We start from the raw sequence: 17,786 nt of genomic DNA, 5'->3' as shown, positions 1-17,786 counted from the left end.
CCCAGAAAAGCTTAAAAAGGGACACTTTTTGCCCCTTTATACCAATTTTTGATATTTTTCACCCATTGAAGCTACCTTTTGGTCATTAAATACCACTTTTCCCCACTTTTTTTTCCAATTTTTGCTCTCTGTCACCATTTTTTTATTTTTTTTTTGCCACTTTTAGCCCGTTAAAGCATCCTTGTGTCATTAAATACCATTTTCCCTACTTTTTGCCCATTTTTGCCATTCTCGGCTGCTTTTTACCCATTTTTACTCAAGTTTTTGCCACCTTTGGACCATTTTTTTGTCACCTGTCACTGATTTTTTTGTCACTTCTCACCCATCTTTTTTCACTTTTTATCCCCATTTTTGCTGCTCTTTGACCATTTTTGCCGTCTTTAACTTGCTTTAATTGCTACTTCAAGCTGTTTTTGCCACTTTTCACCGCTGACATTGTGGCTCTTGCAAAGGTATTTTTCAACAGTTGGCTCTTTGGTTGAGTAATACTGCTTTAAGGATTATCAGAGCAGAATAATCAGATAGTATTGGCAATAAATTCATTACTAACACCAAATAACTGATTACCTGGTAAAGACGGATGTTTGAGAACATTTGCAGACCAAAACATCAAAGATATAAAAATGTTAAAAGTATTTAAAATTAGGCATAAATGTTTGAAATATGGTTAAGTTATTTTTTTCCGTCTGAATCTTTATGTGGGTGGGGGGTCCACCGAATGAAAACCTTTAACCTGTTGGAGGCAGCAGTGTTACATTCACTCTCATATCTACTGGTAATTTAACAGAAGAAGAAGAAGAAGCAGCGAACACACGAAGAAGAAAGCAGTCAACCCTCGTGAAGCGGGAACTGACAGCTCACTATCATGGACTGGTAAAGAAATATTTTATTATTTTAAACTTTAATCAGCATTAACACGCCTGCATTTTTAGATTTAGATACTTACCGTCTGTGTGTTATTAAGGCGGTTAGGCCGAATACTATGGTTTTGTTTGTTAGCTTGAGCAAAAGATGTTAACTGTTTATGTTTAATGCTGATGCTAATATGTTAGCTCTGCTGTTTGTGCTGAAAACGTTTCAGTTTTGACCAAAAACTGTTCAGATTCAGCTATTTGGAGATAACAGGGCCCAGTTCTAGTTTATAGTGAGCCAAAGGGGAGAATACATGCTACTGAACCCAGTCTGTTAAAGAGAGCTGTTTGTTTCTGCTCATCAACAGAAATGAATGGAATAACTCCGTAAATTAAACAGTATTAAAAGGATTTAACACAGTACAGTAGAAATGCCTTACATGTTAAAGAAGTAGACACACACGACGGACAACGAAACAGTCACAATAAAACGCACGTTATGGTAAATGATTGAGATTTTATTCTTTTACATGTTTGTTGTTAGTCTTTATTTATTTTCAGGCCTGGTGGATGGTCTTTCACTGCTTTACTCAAAGCAAGTTATTCTTTACAGGGATAATAAAGATAATAAAGACAACTTTAAACCCTGACAGCAGGCATAACCTTTATCTTAAAAAGTACAGCCAAGAAACAGGTCAACAGAATTAACTAAGAGGGTGAATTTCCAAGTATTTAAATATAATACTGACAATGTTGTGGTGTCTTCTCTCAGGGGTCAGAGTTTGCTGCCGTCCCCGGTGGTCCGAGATGACGAGGTGACGGTCGCAGCCCGCAGGAGGAGGAAGAAGGTGGCCTGTATCCTTCAACCAGGGACCGTCTGTGTGCCTAACTTCACACTGAATAATTGATTCGAACTATTGATGGGGTTAAAACATGTATGAAGATATCTCCATGGATTTAACCTCGACTGTTTATTACCTCCGCGTAGGAGGTTATGTGATCAGGAGGGTTTGTTAGTTAGTTTGTTAGCAACATAACTTCAAAAGTTATGGACAGGTTTTAGTGAAATTTTCACCGTCTGGATCCAGGAATTTTTAAAATCAGTGGTTTTCAAAGTGTGGAAGAGTGAGCCTCCCCTAAGAAGAAGTTATTCATTCGGTGGACCCCCACCCACAAAAAGGATTCAAATTGAAAAACAATTAAACAGCAGCATTTCAATCATGTATGTCTAATCTTAAACATTTTTAACATGAATATATTTTTGATATTTTGGTTTGCAAATGTCCTTAAACATCTGCCTTTCCCTCTTATTCACTTATAATGCCATTAAATACCCTTTTTCAGATTTTTGGGCCACTTTACAACTTCTTTTTGCCTCTTTTTCCCCATTTTTTCCACTTTTATCCCATTTTTGCCCTTTTTCACCTTTTGCCCATTTAAGCTACCTTTCATTATTATATATCCCTATTTTCAATTTTTTTTGCTCATTTCTGCTATGTCTTTTTGCCACTTTTTCCAAATTTTTGCCACTTTTATCCCATTTTTGACCTTTTTAAATAATTTTTTGCCACTTTTCGTCCATTTAAGCTGCCCATTGCCATGTAATACCGCTTGTTTCCTTTTTTCCCAATTTTTGCCCTTTTTCACAATTTTTTTTTTTTGCGACTTTTTCCTTATTTTTGCCACTTTTATCCAAAATTTCCCCCCTTTTTTTTACGATTTCTTGCCACTTTTTGTCCATTTAAACTACCTTTTCCATTACATACCACTTGTTTCTAGGGGTGCACCAATCGATCAGCCAAAATTGGTATCGGCGCCAGTTTCCTTAATTTTAGGAGATCGGCGATCAGCTGATCCTTGTAAATAAGATCGGTGGATAAGATTGGTTTCATATGTACCTCTACCTACTAAAATGTGAAAAATGAAAGACTAAAGGAACTGATAAGATTTAGTAGTTTGGACAACAATGCTTTAAACTTTTCATTTATATTTGAGAGAACTACCTCATGTGCAGTTAAAACAACAAGTCTGTATTGTTTCACAGGTATTGCTCAATGTTTTACAATAAAATTAGATTGGAACATTGAAGGTGTATGCTGCCAGTTATATAAAAAAAATCGGTATTGGCCAAAATCGGAATCAGCAGGTCAGGCTTTTTAAAGATTGGTGATCAGCCAGAAAATTGCAGTCGGTGCACCCCTACTTGTTTCCTCTTTTTTTTTTTTAAACCATTTTTGCCACTCTTGACTGCTTTATGCTCATTTAAGTCACTTCTCACCCATTTCTGCTACCTTCTGACCATTTTTTCACTTTTCCTCCGCATTTTCGCCCCTTTTCACCCATTTTTTGCTGCTTTTTGACCATTTTGCCACTTTTTTTTTTTTTTTTACATTTATTTTTGGGCCCTTTCATCTCTTTATTTGACAGAGGAAGGACAGTGGATAGACTCGGAAACAGGGAAGAGAGTGGGGAGAAACATGCGGTAAAGAGCCACAGGCTGGATTCGAACCTTTAACCTATTTTTATTGCTACTTCAAGCTGTTTTTGCCACTTTTCACCTCTTAGATTGTGGCTCTTGCAAAGGGATTTTTCAAAAATGTGGCTCTTTGGTTGCGTAACACTGCTCTATAGCATAGTCCCTATAGTAACTACAAGTCTATCCATTTTGCTCCATGCACAGCAGAGGTTAGCTAAGAAAAATCACTTTTTTTCTGGTTTATGGTTCCACGCCTCCCCTGAAGCTCTGTGGCGCCCCCCAGGGGAGGCCCGCCTCACACTTTGAAAACCACTGCTTTAAAGGATTCTGTATTATTGGCAGATAGGGCTAATGGCGGAGGGCTGCGCTCTCCGAGGGCTTTTCTAGTATTTATATATACATTTCTAAACACCTCTGCTCTTCCAGCACCTTCTCAGTCTCGCCTCATTCTGTATCTTTTATTCTGTTCAGTGTAGCTTCAGTTTAAACAGTACTTATCAGCAATATGTAAAAGATGCTCAGATCCCGCAAACCTCTCTGTTTTTACTAGTTTTACACGATAATCATCATGTCAGGCAACGCTTGTTGATGATGGTAAATAGACTTGTTTGAGCTTGCGAATTGCTTTTCCACAGCTGCATACAATGATCATCCTAAACAGTGGGTGCAGGACAGTAGTGGCAGCAAGCATTTGCGGAAAATTATCAAAACAAAAACACTTTTTGATTTTTACTATGAGGCATCGCAACTCAGTTCTTGAACTTATTAGAGGGATGCACTGGTGGACCCCTCCCTTTCTCCCTCTGGTTCCTCAGTGGTCAGTGCTGCCATAATTAGGCAGTTGCTCAAGTTTCATCCAAGTAAAAAATTTTCATCCATGATTAGATGCTCTCCCGTAGTTCATTCCTGCATTAACTAAGTCAGTTGGTCCTGGAAACCGAAATAGCTCCTTGATAGCAGAGTTGATCGATCATATCATTACTGTCACTGTTGTATTTTTCCTGACTGCTGGTCTCAGTCCCGTCCCCTGGCAGCGGCAGCCCCGTCATGTCCACGGTGACGCCAGCCCGCTCCCTGCAGAGAAACACTCCTGCTTCACTGTACAGACAGGCTGGTAGGACACTCACACAGAGATCACAGATTCATGCCTACCCTGGCTTCTGCATGATTATTGATCATCCTCATCCTCCTTTGCGTTTGACTGAATTCCTGCTCTCATGTCACTGTTGGCTTTCTCAGTTACTCCCAGGGTTCCAGATGTTTCCGCCATTTTGGCTCCTGGAGGTCGAACGCCTCGATACACACACACACCGAGAGGAGCGCTCAGCAGTATGGTAGAGATTGCTCATTTTTACTTTGTGACCCTGTCTGTTTTCACTGTCAGATAATCAACACCTCTAAATTTCTACCTTCCCTGCTCTACTTGTGAGCAAGCTTCAGTAACAAAAAGTGAACTATAAGAGCAAAAAGAGTGATTTTTTTTTTTACTGTATGTTCCTGTTTGTTTAGAATTTAGATGACAGTGATTGGACAAACAGCATGTACACGTCCCCGCTGTCAGGTCTGGAGAACACCAGCTTCTTCACTGAAGACATCGCCAACCTGAGCTCAGCGCTGCTGAAGGAGGACGATCCAGGGGAGGCTGGTGAGTGGAACAAAGTCAACCCTGCCCAAATAGTTCTCTGCGTATTTGAAGGTATTCCTGTTAAGCCTGTATTTTTTATATTTTCAGCTGCTGCCAGCCTCTTCCCAGAGTTCCTTGGTTCCTTTTTGAAACACTCATCCTCTGCTGTGTTTGAGCTTCTTGAGGATTACCAGAATCTCTGCCAGGACAAGGTAGGTTTAGTTCATCCAACAGTCCTGCTTAAAAAACCCTCTGAAGCTATAATAAATGAGATAAAACAGGAAACTTTGTTAACTTTAAAAAAACTGGTTGTTTTGTTTTGATTGAATCGGAATTGAATGTCAAGTCTTGCAGTGAAAATGCAGCCTTAGAGACATGAGAACAGGGGTTTTCTTATAATGTAAGTGTCTCAAGGTGGATCTTGGATGGTTATCCCTTAGAATATTAGCTAGTGGAAACAAGAAGAGAACACATGCTTGCTAGACTAAAAAGATATCAGAAGCATCCCTAAAGCTTACTCGTATCTGCTCATTTTAACTGCTCATCTTCCCTTCATCACTGTTTCTAAGGTGGACGTGCTGCAGTCGGTGGTCCTCAGAGCCGGTCAGAACAGTAAAACAGCCGGAGTCCGTTGGCTGCTGCTGCAGGAGAACTGCACCTGGAGACTCATCGCCTCTCTGTACAGGTAAGCTGTTGACTGAATGATGAGCTACACTACATGGACAAAAGTATTTGGCCACACTTGTTATTGAACTCAGGTGTTTCAATCAGACTTGTGAGTAAAATCAAGCGCTGTAAGTGCTGTTATTTGAAAGTGGAAGCATTTAGGAACAACAGCAAGAAGCAGAAGACCATGTAGAGTCACAGAGCGGGACGAACGATTGCTAAAGCTCATGGTGTGTAAAAGTCTCCAACGCTCGGCTGATTCCAGAGCTGAAGAGTTCTGAACTTCCACTGTCATTGGTGTAGACACTAAAACTGCAGCAGGAGCTTCCTGAATGGGTTTCCATGGTAACAGCTGCATGCAAGCCTCACATCATCAAGTCCAATGCCAAGCAACTGATAGAATGATGCAAAGCAAACCGACACTGGACTGTAGAGCAGTGGAAACATGTTCCATGGAGTGACCAGTCACGCTTCCCTGTTCCCTGGCAGTCAGATGGGTGAGTCTGGGTTTGGAGGATGCTGGGAGAACGTTATCTGCCTGACTGTGAAGTTTGGTGGAGGAGTGATAATGATACGGGTCCCTTTTCTGTTCCAACATGACTGTGCCCCAGAGCACAAAGAAGGACTAGAAAGACATGCTTTGATGAGTTCACACAGAGTCCTGACCTCAACCCCATCCAGTACCTTTGTGATGGACTGGAACAGAGATTGTGAGCCAGGCCTTCTGGTCCAACATCAGTACCTGACCTCATACATGCTCTACAAAATGAATGGGCGCACGTTCTCACAGAAACACTCCAGCAGTGTTTCCCATACCATTCTATTAGGGGGGTGCCCTGCCGTCAGAGCTGGGGTCTAATGTTTGCTAGGATGCTTTGACTCAGTATCGTGAGAGAGAGTTCTCTAATGCAACTGATTTATCCTCTAAAGTTGTGTATGAACCGATGCTTTTTTTTATGTCAAAGATAGCTAAGCGAGGACTGGATTTCGGCGCAAGATTGTAGCAATTGCACACAATTTATTAAATTCTCGCAACAAGTCTGACACTTGTAATACAGGAAAATCCTGCAATTCACTGTATATCAGGCTGTAAACTGACAAACCGGTGGGAAAAGTGGTTAAATTCAGCGACAGTGGGCTCACGTCTGCACCAACTCCCTCTTGATCTTCTCACCACAGCAGGTAGAAATACACACGGCCCCTCACAAGTGTGTGGGGGAAGGTGAGCCGTGAATATCTGAGGGGATCAGTACAGACTATGACTGAGCGGCCTATCCACGGGTCTCCTGACGATCATTTTATCATTTTAACATTCATTGTGAATGAATGTGCCTTGTTATTCCTCATGTGCATGTTTCTCATAGCGCCTGACGCTATTGGCGATATTTATGACTGTTATTTACGCTCGTAAATAAACCTTGTCCACATGCAGATTACGACAGAAACTCTTCAACCTTTATAAACATAGGAATGTTGACAAGAGATCACACAGGCATAGAGACAACAGGAGGAGACAGAGACATGCATGTGTGTGTATAATAATAGTGAAGAGAGAGGAAATGGGTAGACAAAGTCAGTGGAGGACAATCAATCATCATTAAGAACATTTACCAAAACATATAATCTTACCTATTATAAATATGTTATGTTACAATAAACGGTGTCCTGAATAATTTCTTGGTTATTTGTTAAGTCTATCAGATGTCAGACTCATTTGCATGTGGGGAGGCCTTTTAGACAGCATAGGTCGACTTTACACTTAATATTGGTCTGGTACAGTCCTAAAGTTACTCCTGATGTGGCAGGAAGGCAAAAAAGTTAATTTCCAACCCTGTCATTCATACATGCATAATTAATAAATGATATATAGATAGATATACAGACAGCTAGATATACAGATAGATGGTTAGATGGATGGATAGATAAAATGTTATAATCATGAATGCTGTGTTTCTGCAGGGATCGAATCCAACTGGCGATGGAAGATGATATGATGGCAGATATGGTGGTGAGTAGGAGTTCATGCTGAAAATACACAAAGAACAACTTTACATAATTTTGCTACTTGAAGTCAGAAAAGCTAACCACAACTCTGATGCATCATTAGGATTAAGGTTGGTGGGTTTAAATGGTTGGAAAACTGCTTTACTGCTTACAGATCCAGCAGTTTTGATGCAACATTTAGTTATCCTTTTTTTCCAAGTCTTGCAACCACTCTCTTCTTGTTCTGTTTTCGGCCTCAAGCTGCAGAAGAAAATATCTGTCTGTCAATATTTTGAATGCCTGCTGTTCCTATCCTCTATCTTTAAAGGCAGGTCTTCATGTCTTTGCAGGTTCCCAGTGAGAGCGAGAAGATCGTGGTGGAGCAGCTCTTTCAGCGGGATGCTGTTATAAGACAGAGTCAGGTTAGATTCACTGTTCAAGTGAGCCTTAGCTTAAATAGTCAGAACTTTTCTAATAACTCTGCTGATACATTTGTGTAAAAACAAATATTGTGCCTAGTTGTAGCTTCATATTTTTATATGCCTTTTAAATATGAAATGATAAAGAAGTGGGTTTAAAACAACAAGATCGTGATAATCATGTAGTTCCCTCTGTGGTTGGTGTGTTGCAGTTGGTCGTTGATTGGCTGGAGAGCATCGCCAAGGATCAGATCGGAGATTTTTCAGATAATATCGAATATTACGCCAAAAACGTCTGCTGGTGAGTTCCCTAACATCTCCATCCTCCCTTAAATATCACTTTTAGAGTAGCAGAAGTGTTTGAGTTTGTTCATGTGTGTACCTGTGTCAGGGAGAACACCCTCCATGCGCTGAAGATGAGGAGGAAGAGCGGGACTGCCTTCACCGTGCCTCTCGTCACTGAGCTGGTGGGTCCTGTTACCATAGCAACAGACACATCCTTGTCCCCAGTGTGCTACAGACATGCAGCATGTTTGTGTGTGTGTGTTTTTTTTAGGACCCTGATGCTCCTCTCCGGCAGCAGCGCCCCCTGGCTGACCTAGACAGAGAGGACGATGCCCGGCTGCTGAAGAACCTGTTCACTCTGATCAGAGCGGGGATGACCGAGGAGGTAGAGAGACACCCGCACCAACAGAGAGCGAGAGATTTGATGTGTATTTAAAGGGCCAGAGCACAATTAAATGTTTGAGTATTAAAGATGCCTGTCTCAGAGGTTGTTATGATAGAGTAGAGCGATATCTGACACATGCATGCAGTCAGGACACGGTCTTGTGTGTTTGTAGGCTCAGAGGCTGTGTAAGCGCTGCGGTCAGGCTTGGAGAGCTGCAACTCTGGAAGGCTGGAAACTCTACCACGATCCAAACATGAATTCAGGTAGCTTCTAACCCTGACATTACCAGAGTTCTCTCCTTATGGTCTTTAAATGTGCATTCATCTCAGTCAACCCTGTGCAAACAAAAATATCAGTAATTCTCACCTCGTTTCCTGTTGTAACTACAGTCCTGAAATGCTGTGTACACAGACATCCTTGTATTTTAGCAGTAATCTTTCAGATTCATCTACAGCAGTGATGCTCAACTTGTGGCTCTGTCGTGATGATTTGCGGCTTTTTTATGTCTTAACTTGAAACATTCACATTTTTGACACTTTTATTCTGCTTTTTGCCATTTTTTTCCCCTTTTTTGCCACTTTTCACCCATTTAAGCTGCCTTTTGCAATAACATGCCTGCTATTTTCCATTTTGCCACTCTTCAATGCGTTTTGCCCATTTTCCCACCTTGTTCCTAATTTTTGCCCGTTTAAGTCACTTTCAGCTCATTTTTTTTTACCACTTCTCTCTCATTTTTGCCCCTTTTCTCCCAGTGTTTGCTGCTTTTAGCCCATTTTTGCCTCTTCTTTTTGTCACTGTTATCTTGCTTTTTGCAATTTTTAGCCCCCTTTTGCCTATTTTTGTGACTTCTCACCCAATAGGCTGCCCTTTGCTTTTAAATTCCACTTAATTCCCATTTTTCAACCTTTTTTTCAGATTTTTCCCATTTTAGTCACTTCTCACTCATTATTTGTCACTTTTTTTTACCACTTTCTCCCCTTTTTTGCCACTTTACCCCCAGTGTTTGCCACTTTTTGCCCATTTTCCCACCTTTTTTCAGATTTTTGCCACTTGATGACAATTTTTGCCAGCTTTATTGTATTTTTTGGTCACTTCCCACACATTTTTGCTACACCGTGCCCTTTTTTGCCACTTTTCTCCTGAAGTTTGCTGCTTTTATGATTACTTTTGCCCCTTTAACTTATTTTATTTGCCACTTTTCACCACTTAGATTGTTGCAGATTGTTAGATCTTGCAAATGTATTTTTCAACAGTTTGGCTCTTTGGTTGAGTAACACTGGTCTACAGTGTCTCAGTCTCCAGCAGCTCTCTCATCATGACTACCTCTTTCTCTTCGCCCTTCAGGCAGTTCTGAGCTGCAGCCTGTTGAAGGAAACCCTCAGAGAGGAATCTGGAAGGTCTGCTGCTGGAGAATGGCTGAGGAGGTAAGAGACGCACACAGAAGAAATAAAGCCTCTTAACATATTAAATGGCTAGAAAGGAAGTTCAGTAAAATTTGGTTTATAAGGCACGCTCCTTCATCCCAGTGAGATGTAAATAACCTCCCTGTGTGTTTGTTTTCAGGAACAGTTGAACAGATATGAGAGAGCGATCTACGCCAGCTTGAGTGGAAACCTCAAACCGGTAAAATACAGTTTTTATTTCTGCGTCTATTTTTAGAGATCTACCTGATGGAGCAAATCCTAAAACCTAATTATGAGTGTTTTGGGGGTTTTTTTGTGTTTCAGCTTCTTACGGTGTGCGAGACGTGGGAGGACTGCGTGTGGGCGTATTTCAGAGTGATGGTCGACTCACTGGTCGAAAAAGATCTGATGTCATCAGGGATGGCCCACCAGGAAGTGGAGACGCTACCACGGGAATACCTGGAGGCAAAGTACGGCACATTTCAGTACCAGATTTACTTCATTTGTTGTAGAAGGCCATTTCATCACTGAGGTGTGTGATCCAGGAGTGACCTGGTTGACGTGTTTTTCCCCTGCTTGCAGTAAACTTTAACAGATGATTGGCATCTCTACATGATAGGGGTTAAAGCAGTTTCTTTATTCATCTAAAAGCGTAATGATAGGATTAAAAGTCCATTCCAGTGTAAAGCAGAATCCCTCAAACATACAGTGATGACAAACCTTACACTTATAGGGCACATATTTAACCCCTTTAAGACAAGTTTATATTGGTCTCAGAGGTCCCCAAAACATGCCTGCTAAGTTTGTCGCTGGATTTCTGCATGTCTGAAAACCCCTCTGTTTCAGCCCTGCTCAGAACAAGCAGTTACTATGTCTGTGGCTTTAAATGTTAATGAGCTGTCTGACTCCGCCCCTTTCAGGAAATGCATGTGGCTCTCCTGATCCTCCTCTCAGCAGATAGGAGGATCAGGAGAGGAGGGCGGAACTTTCCTCCAACAAGGAGGGCCAGCCAAACCTGGGGGTGGGGGCGGGGCTAACACCCCACATGACATCATGAGGGGAAAATCTGAGAATGGCTTGTTTCAGTGCACGTTTGCTGAAAGATGGAGAGGGGGGTTGATTCTTGGGGGGATTTTGGACACGCCAGGGGCACATATTTTTGTTAGAAAATCCTGAAAGAAGGATTTTGGCATAATATGTGGCCTTTAATTGGTCAAAAACCTTTTGCCCTTCAAGGATTGCACCTTAACCTTGTGGTTTTTAGCTGGTCTTTGACTAAATAATCGGAAAATTATCAACCAATCAAATGTATTTAGTGAAAAATGGCACTTTATGGCCTAAGATTGAACAAAAGAAACATATAAAAGGCACATCATTACAGAAGATGGGGTCACTATGACACTTTGTTTTGCCCTGTAGATAACATGTAAATGTGGTTGTTTTCAAGAGATGTGGGAGAAGAACACTTTATCATGGGAGAATCAGCAATGCTCTTGTGAAAGCAACCTAAATTGATTTGTTATCACATGAAAACGGAGTAAAATCAAATCTACAGATATACATTCATGGTGCCTAAGGCTTCCAGACATCATAGATATTTTCCGAAGTTTTCCAGGCACACACTGACAACCTGTTTTTGGGCCCAGACCCACCAGTTGAGATCCACAACCGTTACACGTTTTGTTCTTGATATATTTAAAGAAAATGTTACACAACTTTAAGGCAACACTTTATTCGTTTCATCCGTGTTACTCAACCAAAGAGCCAAATTGTTGAAAAATACCTTTGCAAGAGCCACAATCTAAGTGGTGAAAAGTGGCAAAATGGGTGCAAATAGCAATAAAATAAGTTGAAGGTGCCAAAAAGGGGAAAAAATAGCCATGAAATGGCAAAAAAAAGTTTAAAAAGTGGCAATAACTGGGTGAGAAGTGACAAAAATTTGTGAAAAATGACCAAAATTGGCAAAAAAAAAGGCAAAAAGGTGGGAAAAATGAGTAAGCATGAGAATAAAGTGGCATTTACTGGCAAAAGGGTGCTTGAATGGGCAAAAAAGTGGCAACAAATAGCAAAAAAATGTGAATTTGCATAAAGCAAAAAGAAGAAGAATGTGGCCAAAACTGGATAAAAGTCACAAAAAATGGGGGAAAAATGGCAAAAATGGATTTAAAGTAGCATTGAAATTAGTTAAAGGTGTCAAAATGGGTGAAAGGGGCAAAACAGTCAAAAAATGGCAAAAGCTGGGTGAAAAGTGGCAAAAATGGTGGGGAGTGACAAAAAATGAGTTGACTAAAGATGGCAAAAAAAAGCAGTGAAAAGGTGGAAAAATGAGATAAAATCAGCTTGATTGGGCGAAAAGTGGGAAAAATAGCAAAAAAGGTGGAAAAGACTCAAAATAGCAAAAAACAGGATAAAAGTGTCAAAAACTGCTTTGAAAATGGCAATGGAAATATACAGACAAAAAAGTTTACAAATGAGTTTGACAATTTAAGCCGACTGTGTAAGTTTGGGAAACAAACAGATTAATGTGACATGCGTTAGATAATTTCTGAGGTCAGAATTTTTTTTTTGGTTTTCTGGGGGCATAAAGAGCCACACGATGAGCATCACTGAGTTAAATAATATTTGTTACATGAAGGTAAAATAAGTAAAAAGTTGTTGTGCTGTCCCCTGAAAGTTGATCATTCAAATCATCAGTCAAGAATCCTCCAAGTTGACTGGTATTTTGAACTTAACTCTGCACTTCTAACTATTTCTGGGGCATCTTTGAGTTTGGTCGAATCTAATCCAGAATGAAAATAATTTATTTTTCTGCCTTTAAGCCTCCACATCAGAGGAAACTATGCTACCCAGTTGAATTGATGAGCCGTTAAAGATGATAAAAAACAATATTTTTGTCTCCTCAGCTGGACAATGGAGAAGGTGTTTGAGGAGCTCCAGGCCTCAGAGTCAAAGGTGAGCCTTGGATACTGACTGAATGTGATTGGTCTACACCAGAGCTTCTCTGAACCCTCAGTAACACCAGAGTCTTTGTTTCAGAGAGTGCTGGATGAAACTAAAGAGCACTACCACATCATTCAGAAGTTTGTCATCCTGGGAGACCTGGATGGTGAGACCCTTCTCCCTTCTTACATCTCTGGATGAACACAGAGGAACCAAATTTGTTCATAAATATAATGATAGTTAACTCTTTTTTCAAGCTTGGCCTTTATCCTCTAAAACGCCAGCCCCTACTCTTCCTCCTCTATCTCTTTTAGGTCTAATGGATGAGTTTTCTGATTGGCTGGCAGCCGCTAAGCCCCTCCCCTCTCACCTGTTACGTTTCATGACGCACCTGTTGCTGTTTTTCCGCTCTCTGGGTTTGGCACTCAAGGTAAAGAAGAAAAAAGTTCAGTTTCCTTTCACCTGAGTTAAAATTAAAGTAATGAACGTAAATTTGGATCGAAGGTGGTCTGAGGACAGAACTTTGAGGAACTCCGTTTGTAATTTGGAGAAAAGATGACTAAATATTTCCTATCACAGAGATCGTTCTTTCACCACAGAAATGGATTACTAGCATTGAGGTTTCTGATTCTTAATATTTTGTATAAAAAGTCAGACTTTATGCTGGTTTTTCTAAAGGTTCTTCATAGGCTTGTCTGTTTTTAGCCTCATATTTGGATGATCTAGTCATGTGTCTTCTCCCTCTGTAAGGAGGACGTCTGTGTGGATGTGCTGAAAGCGTACGTATCCCTCCTGATTCGGGATCAGCAGACCGACCTCGTGGCCAACTACGTCAGCCAGCTGCCATCTGAGCTCGCCACTGCTCAGTACGCCGCCTTCCTGGAGACGGTGAACCAGCCGGAGCTCCGCCCCCGCTGCCTGCAGCTCGCCACAGATGCTGGTAAAGCTGAAAATACTGAAATGTAAACACTGAGGCTGGTAAGAGAAAAATATCACTGAGAGAATACTGAGGGTGTTTGTTTTTAGGTCTAGATGTGGCAGCGATTGCGAAGCTGGTGGTGGAGACAGTGAGGGAGAGAGACGAGACAGAGTTTACTCACCACAGCCAGACGCTGGAGACGGCCACTACTAAGGTACTGAGTCAAATCCAAAGCTCTCTGTTTCTTCCACAACTGTAATGAAGTCGTTTATCAAGACTGTCTTTGAGTATTTTCATAACAGACATGCTCAGACTGATTCAGACAAACTCAAGTCCATTAGCTAAGTTAGATCGGTTTGTTTGCACCAGTGCAGACCAAAAACTGCCAAGACTTTTTGAAAGGTGGGTCTCCGTGTGCGCTGTCCTGATCCTGGAGTTAACTGTGGTTCTGTGCTCTGATAGGAGGACCTAAGGAAGATCGATGTGATCGATTGGCTGCTGTTTGACCCCGCCCATCGAGCTGAGGCCCTGAAACAGTCCAACGCCATCATGAGGAAGTTTCTGGGTACTTCTGTTTTTAGTTCTTTGTGTTGTTGATATAAGAGTTTTCATCTGTGTCTCATTTAATGTGACAGAGTCCTAAAGGATTGCAGACAAATACTCATGAATAAAAGCTTGCTGGCTATCAGACATGCACAGCACAAATCTTAAGAACCAAATATGTCAAAGGACCTCCTTTTTCCATTTTTTTTTTGCTACATCTTTTTGCCACTTTTATGCCATTTTTTTCTTCCATTTAAGCTGCCCGTTGCCATTTAATACCACTTGTTTCCTTTTTCCCAATTTTTGCCCTTTTCATAATTTTTTTTGCCACTTTTTCCCTATTTTTCCTCTTTTATCCCATTTTTTGCCCTTTTTAACATTTTTTTGCCACTTTTTGTCCATGTAAACTACCCTTTGCCATTACATACCACTTGTCTCTTATCTTTTTGACCATTTTTGTCACTCCTGACTGCTTTTTGCTCATTTAAGTCACTTTTCACTCACTTTTTTTGTCACTTCTCACCCATTTCTGCTACTTTCTGACTATTTTTCCACTTTTCCTCTCCATTTTTGCCCCTTTTCACCCATTTTTTGCTGCTTTTTGACCATTTTGTCACCTTTAACCTATTTTTATTGCTACTTCAACCTATTTTTGCCACTTTTCACCTTGTTGAATTTTTTTTTCAATTTGAATCCTTTTTGTGAGTGGGAGTCCACCGAATGAATAATTTCTTCTTAGGGGAGGCTCACTCTTCCACACTTTGAAAACCACTGGCTCACACTAAAGTGCAGCCACTTGGTATCCAGATGCACAGAACAGATCCTTAATTCAAATGTAAACAGGCTTTCTGTCTCTCAGCTCTGCAGAAACACGATGCAGCCAAAGCAGTGTTCTCAAAAGTCCCTGAGGATTCGATAAAGGAGATTTACTGTCAGTGGTCAGGTATCAGTCAGGCCACGCCCCCACCGGCTGAGGATGAGAACGCCATCAGAGAGCACCTGTGTATCAGAGCCTACCTGGTACGTCACCTGTGTTTACATGAATGTTTTCCAGTGTAAGAGAGAGAGTGAACGGTGTTTCTTATCAGCCATGTTTCCTGATCTGAATCTCTTAATTCTCCTGCAGGAAGCTCATGAGGCGTTCACTGACTGGTTCAGCCACAGCAGCTCCACTCCCCAGAAACCAGTCCCTGCTCCTGAGGCTAAATTCACAGAGAGAGTCGCCAATGAGATGAGAGAGAAGGAGTACCAGGTAGGTACCCACACATTAACACTGATGGAACATTGTTTAAGACTGAGGTTTAAAATCCCTGTTTGTGATATTTTTAAAATCAGGCCTCCCTGTCTGCCTGGTCATGTCGTCTCGATGTTTTGACTGAAGACGTTAAAGAGAGAATCTACAACGTGCTGCTCTTTGTGGATGGAGGATGGATGATCGACAACAGACAGGTACTTGGACTGAGATTACAGTCTTTCCTAAAAAATAAGATTTCCACCAACGACGGAGACTGATTAGCTCACGTGGCAGGGTTATAAACCGACTGTTTTGTTTCCAGGACTCAGAGCAGGATTCAGTTCGCAGCCACCAGATGGCGTCTCTGCGGTCTCTGTGTCTGCCTCGCCTCAGCTTCCTGTTGCTCAGCGTGCTGCAGAACTCCTCCAGACACCAGGAGGCGCTGCGACTCGCTGACATCATCTCATCTGACCAGCACCGCCTCTACCAGGTAACCACGACTCAGCTGGAACGCTGTGCAGTAATTCACTCTTTTTTTTAAACTGTTTCCTTAGTTTCTCCAACAACACAGCCAGGCTTGATCTTTGAGATGTGCACATTTATGTTTATGATTATTTGCATTCTGCCTAAGGGGCCAGGAGAACTTTAAGATACTTGATGCTGCTTTAGCATGAAAAACAAATGTTTTTGTAATTTCCCACACTGGCATTCACCAGGACTGGAAGCTTCCAGGCCATTCCTGTGAACGTGAAATTGTGTTTGAGGGATTTTATTCAAACTTTTACCAAATGAAAGAACTGATGAGATTTGATCTTCATAAATAAAAAGCATCCAGCCCCTCTTCTTGACAACACTGAGCTTTAACTGTTTAGAGCAGTGATACTCAACATGTGGCTCTTTTATGTCTTAATTTGAAACATTACCATTTTTTTTTTTTTTTTTTGCCACATCTCTCCCATTTAAGCTGCCTTGTGGAATTAAATGTTAGCTATTTTCCATTTTGCCACTCTTTAATTGTTGCTGATTTTAACCCAATTAAGTCACTTTCGACTCTTTTTTTTACTACTTCTCACCCATTTTTGCCACTTTCTGTCCTTTTTTGCCACTTTTCTCTCAGTGTTTGCAGCTTTTAGCCCATTTTTACCACATTTTTTGTCACTTTTATCCTGCTTTTTGCAATTTTTTGCCCCCTTTTGCCTATTTTTGCAACTTCTCACCCATTAAGCTGCTCTTTGCCATTAAATTCCACTTAATTCCCATTTTTCCACCTTTTTTTAGATTTTTCCCCGTTTTATTCACTTCTCACTTGTTTTTTGTCTCGTTTTTGCCACTTTTGGACCATTTTTGCCACCTGTAACCCTTTTTTTTTGTCATTTCTCACCCATTTTTTACCACTTTCTCCCCTTTTTTGCCACTTCACCCCCAGTGTTTGCCACTTTTTGCCCATTTTTCCCACCTTTTTTCACAATTTTGTCACGTGTAGACAATTTTTTTTATATTTTATATTTATATTTTTTGGTCACTTTCCACACGTTTTTGCTACACTCTGCCCTTTTTTGCCACTTTTCTCCCAAAGTTTGTGTTTTTTGATTACTTTTGCCACCTTTAAGTTATTTTATTCGCCACTTTTCACCACTTAGATTGTGGCTCTTGCAAATGTATTTTTCTACAGTTTGGCTCTTTGGTTGAGCAGGGCTGAGTAACACTGGTTTAGAGACTAGTGTTTAACCTTCACTTTTTGTTTCTAGCAGTTTCACCAAAAGAGACCATGCCCCTTGAGGTTTTATGGTCTGCTGGTTCTTTGATCGTTACCCCATCCTCATCTGTTTCTCTTTGTTTTTCCCATAATTCTCAGGTTTTCTCTAAAGAGGAGCTGAGGAGGTTTCTGCAGAAGTTGAGGGAGTCGTCGCTCGCTCTCTTGGACCGAGGACTCGACCCGCTGGGCTACGAGTTACAGCCCTAACACACGGATAAATACACTCAGCAGACTCTGAATCTCTGCTTTATTTTCTGTTTGTTTGTGTCTTTTTGCAAAATTAAAGCTTGTTTGTTTCTGTA

The 17,786-nt window shown here is 41.0% G+C and overlaps 1 protein-coding gene across 1 annotated transcript; it reads left to right on the top strand.

Annotated features, from left to right (window-relative positions):
• Nucleotides 1-781: 781 nt before the first annotated feature.
• Nucleotides 782-17,786, top strand: nup107 (nucleoporin 107). The gene is made up of 27 exons (XM_041780289.1): nt 782-873; nt 1,624-1,706; nt 4,346-4,441; nt 4,567-4,661; nt 4,837-4,972; nt 5,060-5,163; nt 5,521-5,636; nt 7,577-7,625; nt 7,951-8,022; nt 8,232-8,320; nt 8,411-8,486; nt 8,576-8,689; nt 8,862-8,952; nt 10,034-10,113; nt 10,253-10,312; nt 10,417-10,562; nt 12,996-13,044; nt 13,129-13,198; nt 13,347-13,462; nt 13,783-13,972; nt 14,059-14,165; nt 14,414-14,516; nt 15,354-15,514; nt 15,621-15,746; nt 15,830-15,943; nt 16,051-16,218; nt 17,584-17,786. The coding sequence occupies exons 1-27, from the start codon at nt 866-868 to the stop codon at nt 17,689-17,691; spliced, it is 2,727 nt and encodes a 908-aa protein (XP_041636223.1). The 5' UTR covers nt 782-865; the 3' UTR covers nt 17,692-17,786.

The sequence above is a fragment of the Cheilinus undulatus genome, linkage group 23, assembly GCF_018320785.1.
Source record: "Cheilinus undulatus linkage group 23, ASM1832078v1, whole genome shotgun sequence".
Lineage (NCBI taxonomy): Eukaryota > Metazoa > Chordata > Actinopteri > Labriformes > Labridae > Cheilinus > Cheilinus undulatus.
This window is presented reverse-complemented; position numbering and strand designations above follow the sequence as displayed.